Source organism: Acanthisitta chloris, unplaced genomic scaffold (assembly GCF_000695815.1).
Source record: "Acanthisitta chloris isolate BGI_N310 unplaced genomic scaffold, ASM69581v1 scaffold7024, whole genome shotgun sequence".
NCBI classification, from domain to species: domain Eukaryota; kingdom Metazoa; phylum Chordata; class Aves; order Passeriformes; family Acanthisittidae; genus Acanthisitta; species Acanthisitta chloris.
Genome location: NW_008668678.1, coordinates 1 through 12676, shown reverse-complemented (window position 1 = coordinate 12676; position 12676 = coordinate 1). Strand labels below are relative to the sequence as shown.

Genomic DNA, 12676 nt, shown 5'->3' with positions numbered 1-12676 from the left:
GAAAGGAAACATACTGAAGATGGCAGCAATTATAACCTATGAGACATAAGCATCCCCCACCTCCCACCCCCCTTATTTGAAGAGGCTGTGGTCTAGCCCTCCATGCTGGAGACTTTCACCCATTCATAAAGGAGACTCTTCACTGTGTCTGACTGGCTCAGGCTCCCACCCCAGACATTTCCCCAGGCTGAAGATCCACTTACCTGCCTGGTTTGTGGTTACATTTACAGACACAAACTGCCGGGCTCCAGGGTTCTGGTCGGACACTCCATTCACTGCCTCAATTTCAAAGGTATAGTTTGTATGAGCAAGCAGATCCACCATCATGACAGAGGTGTTTTTCAGGCCGGTTTGCTGGGGGAGGTACCTGACATGACCGCCACATGCCTCACACAGACCTGAGTGTGAGTTGCACTTCTTGCATGCAATATAATAAGACACATCTTTCCTTCCACCAGTATCAGCAGGGGGAATCCATTCCAGAAAGACACTAGTCTCGTTAACATTTGAGATGGCACTCCGAGGAGCAGAGGGGGGTCCTGGTTTGTAAAGTGAGAAAAACACATGGTAAAAACAGTATTATCAGACATCCTGCTTGCTACTCTCTAGGCTGAGAAGAGATGCCCTGTTGCTCACGTGTCAGAAAGCACACAGGGACCATTTGCAGCAGCACCTGAAGCACTGGGAAAATAGGGATTTGTTTTGAGCACTCCCACCTCACCTCAAGGGGTCTGTGTTGGGACGCAGTCACCTGCATGGAAGGATAAGACTTGGGGTTGGCTCAAACCCAACAGGAGGAGCACTCCATCCTGATGCATTGCCTCCGGTGCTCTCCTTGCTCTTCCTGTGAAGGGAGCAACAAGTCTTTGCTCTGCCCAAGTCAGTCAGCTTCACAACGGGCAAGATTGCCCACTGCTCCTGTATTACTAGTCCTAGGTCCTAAAAAAAGACACACCCTGGGGTTTTCATAATACTTAGGTACTCAGCTCAGAAGATGCTGAATCTTTCCTATATGTGCACCCACCTCTTCCCATCAGCTATTTGGCAACAGCGAAACAGCCTAAGTTAGGCATCCAAATCACACTTAAGCTCAATGCAGCCCAGAGCAGATGGTGATCTACACAGGCCACTGGAAATGTGACCGTATCTGGCTAGTCAACGGCAGCCTTCTTGGTCCCTGCCAAGCTGTAGCATGGTTGGTTAGCCAAACCGCACTTGCTTATTTTGCCAAGCCTCCACACTCAGGATGCCAGCATGGCACTGAGAAGGCTATCCAAGGAGGAACAGCTGCTGCAGAAGTACCAAGGTGCCTGCAAAAGGTGAGCTGTTTTCCTTCATCATGCTGGGAAAGGCCACGGCTGGGCAAGCAAAGCCCACCTGGAGACACCTTTAAGACTGCTTCCTTGCAGGAAGTGCTGCAAGCTTTTTGTTTTTAACAGGCTCGTGTTGGAGATGAAGGGCAAGCTGCAGATACACCCTGAAGACAAAGTGAGAGGACAAGCAGGAGTCTCATGCAAGAGATCCAGATGTTAAGCACTCAGAGAATGCAAATGAATGAGGAAGAAAGGGGAAATTTATCAAAGCAAGCCGGGATGGATTTTAGTCACAACACCACCAGAAGCTACAGAGCGAAGACTGGGATTTTTCTAAGAGAAGGCAAGACAACACACTCCCCTTCAGTCTGAATGAAGCTGTCAAAACCCATAAGCAGATCCTTGAAAAGAGCCCGACAAGTAGCTTCACTAGCTAGAGATCCATACGAATCTAACACACTATATTAGGCTGTCATCTTCTCGTTTTGTTGTGATAATTAAACTTGATTCGTTATTTAAAACAGGCAGCATTGCAAAAATGAAATTACGTTATAAACCAGATGTATTTTCCTCTATTTCCCTTTCCTGTTCCCCTTTCTAAGTCTATAAAATTGATAACACTGATAAAACACTGTCATGATTTCAACTTAAGCTGTTCTGATTCAAAGAGAAATTTGCTGCCACAGGAAATAAATAATCCTGATATATTTTTTCATTCTTTGGAGGAGAATTGGTTGAAGACCAAAAGCTAACTTAGCTTAGGAAATGGCAGATCATCTTTGTTTTGTTCTGTGATCTCTTCAGATCACTATGAATGAGGAGCAAACTGCTTGCAAGCTGCACCACAGGGATGCAGTGCTATTTAGCTAATGACACTAAGGAACAACCCAAGTCAGGACTATTTTCTGCAGTGTCATAGTTGTACTGATAAAATGGAAACTATGAAATTCATCACTGGAGCTGTGTGGAGTTTCATATATATTGCACTCAAGCTTTTTTTATATGTTTTTTTTTACTGGCTAAATTGCCCTATATTTTCTTCCACTGGATGAATGCCCTTTTGCCAATGCCAGGAAACTAGAAAAAATAAAGAACTCTGGCACAAGAAAAACTTACTGGACAATGTGTCTTTAACAGGGGATAAATTATTACTTTTGTAAAGCCACCAGAGGTTTTTACTTGCTTTGTACAGAGAAGTCAGCTGCTCTTCTTGAAGGCTTAAAAACATCAGCTTCAGTGGCAATGCTTTAAAGCTAGTGGGATTTCATAACCTATAAAATTAGCATTCTTGCAGGGCCTCAGAGAAAGGTCTTCAGTAGTCTACAGATATCTAACAAGACCTACTTGAAGAATCCTCAAACTGCACTTGGCTAAACCACAGCTGGAAGAACAAAAAGATGTTTTACCTTTGGATGAGGGGGGCTCTAGGTCTGCTAAGTAGCCCTGCTATAATTGCCAAAGGGCAAAGATACTAGCTTACTGATTTTTAAAAATGTATATATAATTTTTGAATTTGCTACTTTATATCCTAAGCAGGTAAAATTCATCCCTTCTGCACCACAATTTACTGACCAGAGGTAAACACTTTCTGAAAGGAAAGACATTGGTATTTTCTTTGATGGACAGCAAAGCTATTGTTTACTGATGCACATATTTAAAAAATATAATCTAAGAGAGAAATTAGCCTCAAGATATATATATGTGTACACACTCAAAGTTAACTGTAAACTTTTTGCACGTAGAGTATTACACTACTTACTATAAAATCTTCAATTTGTCCCATGTGTCATAATGTTACAAATATTTCTCCAGCCTGCTCTGAACAGCAAGAGGGCTATTTGTCAGAGATGGGAAGGGCAAAAAATGGGTATAAATATGTTTTGGTCTTAAAGATATGCTGTGCAGGGAACTGAAGCTAGGATTACTCAGTTAAGAAGAAATAAAATGCAAGTACTTCCTGGAAGATACATAACAATATTATGAAAATTCTCAAATGCCCATCAGGACCAAACACTTTTTTGTCTGAGGGCAATCATTTCAGACTGCATCACAGAACTATTAATTTCAAAATTACCATAATTACTTACAAAACATACTTAAGGAACTGGAAAAATGAAACAAAAATGTATTCCTCCCCCATCCCATATTTAACTGAACAGTTGATGGTAGTGTAGCAGCTAGTTTTCTTTAGTGGTGCTGGTGGGAGACTCATGCAGCTTGGGACTGAAAAGCATTTGCTTTAAATAAGGAAAATGTGATTTTACAGCTATACCAACTGGCAAGGAGACTTTCCAGGTGTACACCTGAAAATAGACATTGATGTATTCTCTAAAATTAACTACATTTTGAGTTGAGGAAATCCTATGAATATGATTAACTTCTGTGGTAATAAATAATAAAACCATGAAAAAATCTTGCAATATTTTCCTACCTGTCGTGACTGAAGTCTGTCTCACTTGTGTTTTAGTCCATGATGAGATGTTGCCTTCCAGATCTAATTGAACTGGTTTCAAATGTTAGTGTTGCTATCTACTCTTTACTGTTCCTGCCAAAATTTTCTATTCCTGCAGCTGCACTGGTGCAGCACACGGGCCCTCCTCATCTCCTTCAGCACAAATACAGCAGGATTAGGACAAAATCCTAAGAAAAGATGCATGGGGAAAGCGAGGATGACTGAAGCACATGGAGAAGGCCCAGATAATCCACCCTGCTTTTGGGGTGGTAAGCGTGAATGCCAGCAGAGATGCTGCAACATCCTCACTGCTGCACTGGGGTTTGCAGTGGGCAACAGAAGCTGAGCAGTGCCTTGATCAGCATTAAACCTCTCATCTGCCCCAGAAAGCATTTGGTACCCTGCCAAGCCATATCCTAACACAGCTTCAGGCACCATGGATGCATGTTAAACTAGCTTATAGTAAGCTTTCCAAACAAGAAAAACCCACACTAAAAGAAAACCACCCAAACATTAAAACCCAACAAACTTAGCCCACTGCCACCAACAAATAAGCATAGCCCCCCAAACAAACATAAAAAGACAATCCCGTGGTATTTGCAGAATCAGAAATTACAGCCTTTACCTACAAGATTCAAACTGCACCTGAAACCTGGGGGAGTCAGGCATTTGAACTTCATTTCTCATTAACATGAGTTGGTCACTGAGCTTGCTTGTGTCTCTGAACATCCTGCCCTATGCCCAGGCCACATAAACATCTTCCTCAGGGATGGCAGCCCCTTCCCTGTGCTAGTGCACCAGCAGACACACTGAATGAGTACCCTTCCATCCTAAGAAGGGACAGAGAGCAAGAGGGAGCAACCTGGTGGACAGGAGGCACCGTGGATACCAGTGTCTGGCATAACTCTCTGTCAGTTCCTGGCTTTAGTTCTGTCTGCACCGAAAAGCCGATTTTATGAGTGTTTCCAGAACTCAGTGTGTTTCCCAATACCATGCTGGACCACACTGCCTCTCATTTATCTCTGTTTTTTAAGTCAGGCCAAGGGGCAAAATGCACATGAAGAAGCCCTGGTATTGAAGTATTTCATGCTGTAACCCACCCTAACTATGGCTCCAAAAGACACCTGAATACCTATTTAATAAACTGAGAAGTGATTGCATGACTCACTCCCCCAGACCACTTTGATCTGACAGCACCAGGGACTGCAATGCTGCCTAAGGCTGTCTTGTCCTTCCCTGCAGCACACCTTCGACAGCCACATGCTTCATGCTCCTTTGCCTGGTGAAAATCAAACACAGAGTTCAAGGGGGCCCGATCCTGCTCCAAGTGCCTCCTGTGGGCAGAGACTTGCTGAGAGCTATTTCCTTTGCAAGAGTGTCTCTTCAAAAGTAATAGACCTTTTCTTTCTCTTTTTCAAGTGCAAACTTGGGAAGCTAGAAAGGACATCTATATTCACTGGGAAAGGCACAAAAGCCACTACCATGACTACATTATGCAAGGAAACAGTATGGAAGCCACATCTGCACCACTGTCTAATGGCTCTGAGCATGCATGGACTCAAGACTACTCTTTTTTCCATCACTTTAGTTCCTTGGAGGCTCTAACTGCTCCTGTACCAGTAATTCAGCTCCTCTTTGGTACTTTTAAACCACTTTTGCACCAGGAAAATACATCTGAAGCATGACAGACCCAGCTCAGGTCTGTGCTACACTCAGCAGGACAAGCTGGGGGCATGAAATCTGTGGCCCTAAGTATCTGAAACATAAACTGAACAAGAAACTTCCAATGTAGAACTGATAGGTTAGCTCATGGATGGCAGGAGAAGGATTAAATTAGTGATTTTGATTACACTGACTCCACGTTGGACTCCCAATACCCCAATGTGCTTATTATACTGCCCTCCCCCAACACCAAGGGGATAAATTCTGCATTTTTGCTGCAGGTTTGGAGAAGGAGTTTCCACTCCTCACTCTGAAGAGTGACCATCTCTAGGCAGATTGGAAAGATAGGGTGCTCTCCCTGCTTTTTTACTGAAAATGAGGTAAGAGATGATACTAAGCAGGACGATGTAGATTCCATCCATGACTACTGCTGCCAAGTGCTACCCATTGTTTCTTCCACACGTGTGCCCCACACCAGTACTCACGCACCGATGTGAATGTCTGAATGCTGTGCTGCTGGCTGAGGCCACCAGGAGTGGATGGTGAAAGATGGAGCACTTGTTCATTACAAAAATGCTATCTGGGTTTAATGCCAGCTTTTGAAGCAAAAAGCTCTGAAAAGTCTGATCTCATGTAACCCGGAGTACGATGCACAAAGCCAGTGACATTACAAGTGTGTCAAGACTAGTTCAGACTCCAGTTCAGAGCCTGAAAAAGCACATTAAGTAGTATTATAATGTCTAGTCACAGTACAGGAACAGCTCGAAAGGATTAAAAACAACCCTATAAGCACATGCTTACTTGTACAGGCCATTGTAGGTGGATCTGATTCCTTCCTAAAATAGTGTTCTTCACACAGGCAAGATGTGGATGCTTCATCAAGCGTGTAGCTGTGAGGGGGACATTTGCTGCAGGATGGACTGTGGGGTGAAGCTTTGAAGAACCCAGGTCTGCATACTGTGAAAAGAAGAACCACAGGCTAAGCTCTTCCATCATAAAATTAGTCTCTTCACATTTCCTTTTAAAAACCCCCGCATATCTTCAGCTATAAATCAGACAAACACTTGCGAGCTATTTGGTTTGCATATTTTAGAACAGTCTATGCCACTAACAGATAGTGCATACTTAAATATCTGCATAAAAAGAGAATGTGAATTTGTTGATTATTTTCCCCCTAGCATCTGACATTGCTGGGTATTTATTTGCCTTGTTGAATGCATTAGAGGTAACATCTTCTGGGCTCTGCTTTAGGAAACATTAGTGTGATTTGTTTCTTTCCTTTTTCTTTTTTTTTCATTTAGTCTTAGAAAAACAGGTAAAATACATCTCATGGTTTTTGTTTAAGATGTTCTACACCCAGAAATCAATGTCTCAGCAAACAAACAGCAACATGGTGGTGGACGGGATCTCAAGATTGACAGCTTTAAGACATTGTGATAAGGCAACTTCCCTAGGGTCTTTTCCCCTGCAAACCTGTGATGAATTTTAAAGTGCTTCATCTAAGACAGGCTGCTTTGGGTATAGCCTGAACTAGGCACGCTCACCATACAAGATATTCCTTCCAGCTCCAATATATATGCATGATGAGGCACAAAGACTTGATAGAAGAACTATTTTTCTTCTTGCAAATACATGGCTAAGGGTAGCTTGGGATTTAATTTTTTAAAAAGTAATTGGAAGTGAATACAGTAATATCTTGTTTCCAGCCTCCTGAAACAAGCACTCTTTCACCTACGTGAGACCATCTCCACTTCACCTGTGTGCGCACACTCAGCTAGAAGCAGTGACAGCCACAGGTCTGCAATTGATTTTTTAGCAAAAAAACCAGCTGGCCCTGTAGTCATGCCATTACATGCAGAATTACAAATGCACTATTAGCAAAAGGACGAAACCTTGATTTTCTGTTTGTCTCAAAAAGCAGAAACATGGAGACAGGTTAACACAGCTCCAAAGTGCTGTTACTTTTTTCTTTCAGAGTTGCTCTAAAATATTTCTGCCCAGTATGACATCAATGATGTACAGATCTGCTATTAGACTTATAGAAGTTACCAGGAAATCCCAAAGCCTTTCAAACTTTCCCAGTTGTAATTAGCTTGCAAAGAAAATGAGTTCACAGAAAAGCACTAATATTATCCCATATAAAATGTCCCAGACAATCACAGCATGTGCCAAAACTCAGCCGGTGATGACAGAATTCATCTTTCCTGTAGATAAAGCATAGGTTTTTACTAGTGATCCCTTTCTCTGATGGACCAACTAGGGCAACTGCATCTAAAGTTTGCTCTGCTTCCTGCAGTAGCAGAGAAACTCTCTCAACATCTTTCCTTTTATGTCAGCAGCTTCTTCACGGAAAGTAGAGACACTTGAACATCAATTCCTAACTCCTAGAGATGAGCAGTAAGTCTTTGACAATGCAGATCACTCATGCATCGAAAGTGGTGTGCTTCAAGAGCATTCCAAAGAACTCCCCCAGGCCCCATCTCCACAGTCTTGCCCAGACTACAAACCTCACACACACCATGCAACCCTGAAGCATCATGGGCTGTCAGGTCACCATCATGCATCTGCCCTACTCTAGGGATGCTCATCTCCAGGATCCCTGCTGACCTGCCTAAACTAGGCACCTTCCCCCACCATCCCCCAGCTTCCTTTTCTTCCCATAAGACAGGCAGAGAAAACTAATTGGACTGGAGGGATTTACAGGTTTTAAAACCTCATTTTCCAAAACTGTTCATCATTCAACTAGTGCTCCAAATCTAGGCTGTGAGCTCTGCAGGATGCAGTTCTTCCGCTCTGTGTCCATACGCCAGCACCTGTGACCAGACTAAGGGCTGAATTTATTCTTAATGGCTTCTAGCAGACTTGCCATGAGCTGCCCTGTTGTGGTTTAACCCCAGCCAGCCACCAAGCCCCATGCAGCTGCTTGCTCACTCCCCCACCAGCATGATGGGGGAGAGAATCTCACGGGTTGAGATAAAGAGAGTTTAATGGAGAAAGCAAAAGCCAGACGTGCAAGCAAAGCAAAACAAGGAATAAGTTCATTGCTTCCCATGGGCAGAAGGTGTTCAGGAGAGCAGGGCCCCATCACACGCAATTGGCACTTGGAAAGACAAATGTCATCACTCCAAATGTGCCCTGCCTTCCTCCTTTTTCCTTCCACTTTTTATACTGAGCATGATGTCATATGATATGGAATATCCCTTTGGTCAGTTTGAGTCACCTATCTTGGCTGTGTCTCTTCCCAAGCGCTCCCAACTTCCTTGACAGTGTGGCACTACAGAAACTAGAAGAGGCCTTGGCTCCGTGGAAGCTCTGCTCAGCAATACAAAAAGCATCTCTACATTATCATCACAGTATTCTGCACAAATCCTAAACACAGCCCCATACTAGCCACTGTGAAGAAAGTTAACTCTACCCCAGCCCAAACAAGCACATGCCCTTTTGCTTTATGGCACATTCCTCAGTTTCTAGCACCTAGTTAAGTCCTGCTATCTACTTCACAGGCACCTTCAAATGCTGCCTTACCTATAGCAAGGACTTATACAGTCTCTGGAGAGTCTTGTGGGAGAGCAGACCACCAAACTGCTCCTCTCTAGCCTACAATTTGTATTTCAAAGCCAAATCAAACTCACTTGCACACGCAGACAACTGAGTTGGGCAAATGAAAGCACAAAAACGTGCAACGTATAACAAGGGCAGCCCATTTCTAGTATGTACTCAATGTAATTAGCCTTCAGAAAAGGACTTGAATTTATCTCATTATGTCCCATCAAGATAGACAGAAAATCATTACAGCACAAGACTTTACCATTTCTATTTTGTGAAAAGCAGCAAATGCAAAATCAGTCAGTTTTCCGTGACAGATTTTCAACAAGGTGCAGCTTGCTAATGATGCTATAATATGTAGCTCAGCTCAAAGAGAATGTTTGGTTTTCATGAATGAGTACAGAGTCAAGAGATGTACAACGCTGATAACCCACGTTTTCATGAGGGATATGAAATAAAACTGAACTGGACCAATTTTTGTATAATCCGCAGACTCCCATGGGTCAGGCAAGTCCCTTCTCTATTCAAAAAGTATAAGGAGGAACACTCGAGAGCATTACATTACACTGAAGATTTCAACATGAATCCTCAAAACAAACAGCCAGCAGGGCAGCAGGCTGTCGGATCTAAGTGAAATACTCTTGTGTCAGTTAGAAAGGAAGAATTCAGGGACAGGAGATGAGATACGCAAAAAAAAAAAAAAGAGTATAGAAAATAAAAATAAATGCAAGAAATGCCATAGTGAGTGGTGGTGTGCCAAGTTCATGCACCTGCAGCAGATTCTTTGGGGAGGACAGAGGGGGATTTGAAGGATTCTCCCAGTACAGTCTTCCAGGCTCTCACAATCAGCAGCTTGGGGACAACTCCTAATGGAAACCACACTTGCACTACCATGCTCAGGAGCGGTAGCAGCTCTAAACCAGTATCTATCGCAACACTTTTCTCCATATCCCTTCCTATGTTTGCTTTGTGCATGACAAAGCGGAGGCAGCCTGTGAGATGGTTCAAACAGCAATCCTCTAACAGACAGGGATACTGTGATGAAATGGATGCTGTTTAGATGAAAGCAGGCCCAGGGACATTTCATGTCTGCATACTGCAGAGCAGGTATCACAGTAGGTGGATGAGCACAGTCTTGGCTGAATTCAACAGCCAAAAGCAGGAGCTGGTACCCTGTCAATTTTCTGTCACTGGTGGCAATGTCTCAGACATTTTGGAAATTAGATTCACAGCAGAACAGAGTCGCAAACAACTTACCTTGAATGTAGCTTGGGTTTTGGCCTTTATCTCACCACTCCTTTTCTGACAGTCAACTTTATAATCTCTTCATGAAGTATACCTGACTTTATTTAAAATTACATGGGTGCCTGGGGTTTAATTCCTCATTAAATCTCATTTTATTCTTCTTATATTTTTATCTCAATATTTCCAATTCAACAGCTCTTGAAAGGATACATGGAACTAACACAGCCCAGTCACACACATAATGGTAATATCTCTCTTTTAAAGGGGATAGGAAAGCAGGTGATGAGTTTAAGACTCCTCATAATCTGCTGCAAACCAGCTGAAAAGAAGTCAAGTTTTAAGCTGTTGATGAGATCTGCTTTTTTTCTTCTTAATATTAAAACTGATAACTCCTTAAATGATTAACAGCCACTGATGTGTGAAAATAGTATTTAAATTAAATTGGTTGCTAGAAAAAAAATAAATATTTTTAGACACAAAAATATGCCATAAACAACCTGCTAGTGCTAGGCACAAGTGGGATGTGTTTCTGTTAGTAGCACATCCATTATTAGCAAATTGATTTAACTCTTTTTATTTTTAATAGCAACCACAAAATGTTGTGGGCACAGAGCATTAACATCTGTGCAGCCTCTTGCCTGCACCCTTCAGAATGGCCCTGGGAGATATGGCTGCAATAAAGGATGGCAGCAATGGTGTGAGCTGATCCCTTAGATCAGCAGCAATCGGATTAGAAACCATCTTTGTATCTTGCAGATGGGAGCCCACAGGAGCCATGCCAAAAGAACCTGGCTCTTGAAATGTGGGTGGATGGAGGCAGAATCACTGGTCCACTTACAATGAAAACTGGCCTCTTTGAATGACATGCTGAATGTGCTATACCAGTTGTAGAGACAGTGAGCACCAGTGAGGAGACAAAACAAAGAGCAGAGAGAACAAGCCAGTAACATCAACCAGCTGGAACTACTTGACAGATTATTTTCTGCAAGCCTTACCATCAGATAATTTGCAGCTGCATCCCTGTAACCATCCCTGAGCTTCGGCTGAAGGCTGCAGCCAGCGGGCAGGACTCCTCTCCTCTCCAGCTGCCCCACAGCTTTGCTGCACACTGACCCTAGGCAACATGTGCTCAAAGCAAGGACAACCTCTGAGGCTCTCCGTATTCACAGGCATGTACATGGCCATGTTAGTAAAGCCACCCAACTATCATAGAATCATTGAATCATTAAGACTGGAAAAGCTCTTCAAGATCATCAAGTCCAACCTTCAACCAAACACCATCAGGTCAACTAAACGACAGCACTAAGTGCCACATCCAGTCACTTCATAGAATCATAGAATCATCAAGGTTGGAAAAGACTTTGAAGATCACTAAGTCCAACTAGTAACCTGTCACTGTGCTGTTGCACCTAAACCCTAAATCATATCTTCCAGCACCAGATCCAGATGCTTCTTAAACACTTCTAGGGATGGTGACTCCACCACTGCCCTGGATGGCCTGTTCTAATGCTTGACAACCCTTTCAGAGAGGAAATTCCTCCTGATGTCCAACCTGAACCTCCCCTTGGTGTAGCTTGAGGCCATTTCCTCTCATCCTGTCACTAGTTACCTGGGAGAAGTGGCCAACTCCCACCCTGCTACAACCTCCTTTCAAGTAGTTGTAAAGAGTGAGAAGGTACCCCCTGGGCCTCCTTTTCTCCAGACCAAACAACCCCAGCTCTCTCAGTTGCTCATCGTGACTTATTCTCTAGACCCTTCAACAGCTTGGTTGCCCTTCTCTGCACATGCTCCAGCACTTCAATGCCCTTCTTGGAGTGAGGGGCCCAGAACTGGACACAGTATTCAAGGTGCAGCCTCACCACTCCTGAGTACAGGGGGACAATCACTGCCCTGCTCCTGCCGGCCATACTATTTCTGATACAAGTCAGGATGCCATGTGCCTTCTTGGCCACCTGGGCACACTGCTGGCTCATGTTCAACCAGCTATCGACCAGCACCCCTAGGTCCTTTTCCACCAGGCAGCTTTCCAGGCAACCTTACCTCAGCCTGTAGCAATGCCTGGGGTTGTTGTGACTGGTGTGCAGGAACTGGCACTTGGCCTTGTTGAAACCAGTACTGTTGGTCTCGGCCCATCAATTTGGCCTGTCCAGATCCCTCTGCAGAGCCTTCCTACCCTCCAGCAGATCAAAACTCAAAACTCCCTCCCAACTTGGTGTCATCTGTGAACTGACTTAAATTGCACTCAACCCCCTCATCCAAATTATCAATAAAGATATTAAACAGGGCTGGCCCCAATACTGAACCCCGGGGAACCCACTCTCTGGGCCCAGCCATTCAGCCAGTTTTTAACTTACAGAAATGTGCACCTGTCCAAGCCATGGGCTGCCAGTTTCTCTAGGAGTATGCTGTGGAAGACGGTATCAAAGGCTTGACTGAAGTCCAGGTAGACTACATCCAC

At 43.6% G+C, this 12676-nt stretch overlaps 1 protein-coding gene across 2 annotated transcripts in view; it reads right to left on the bottom strand.

Moving 5' to 3' along the window:
* EPHA5 (EPH receptor A5) overlaps positions 1-6380 on the bottom strand; it is an 89906-nt gene extending 83526 nt beyond the window's left edge. For both annotated transcript variants that reach the window (XM_009072997.1, XM_009072998.1), the window contains exons 1-2: positions 6229-6380; positions 204-539 (exon numbers count right to left, since the gene is read on the bottom strand). In XM_009072997.1, the coding sequence (XP_009071245.1) occupies positions 204-539; positions 6229-6241 (349 nt within the window). In that variant the 5' untranslated portion in view covers positions 6242-6380. The remainder of the gene's footprint in view (positions 1-203; positions 540-6228) is intronic.
* Between the last annotated feature and the right edge of the window lie 6296 nt (positions 6381-12676).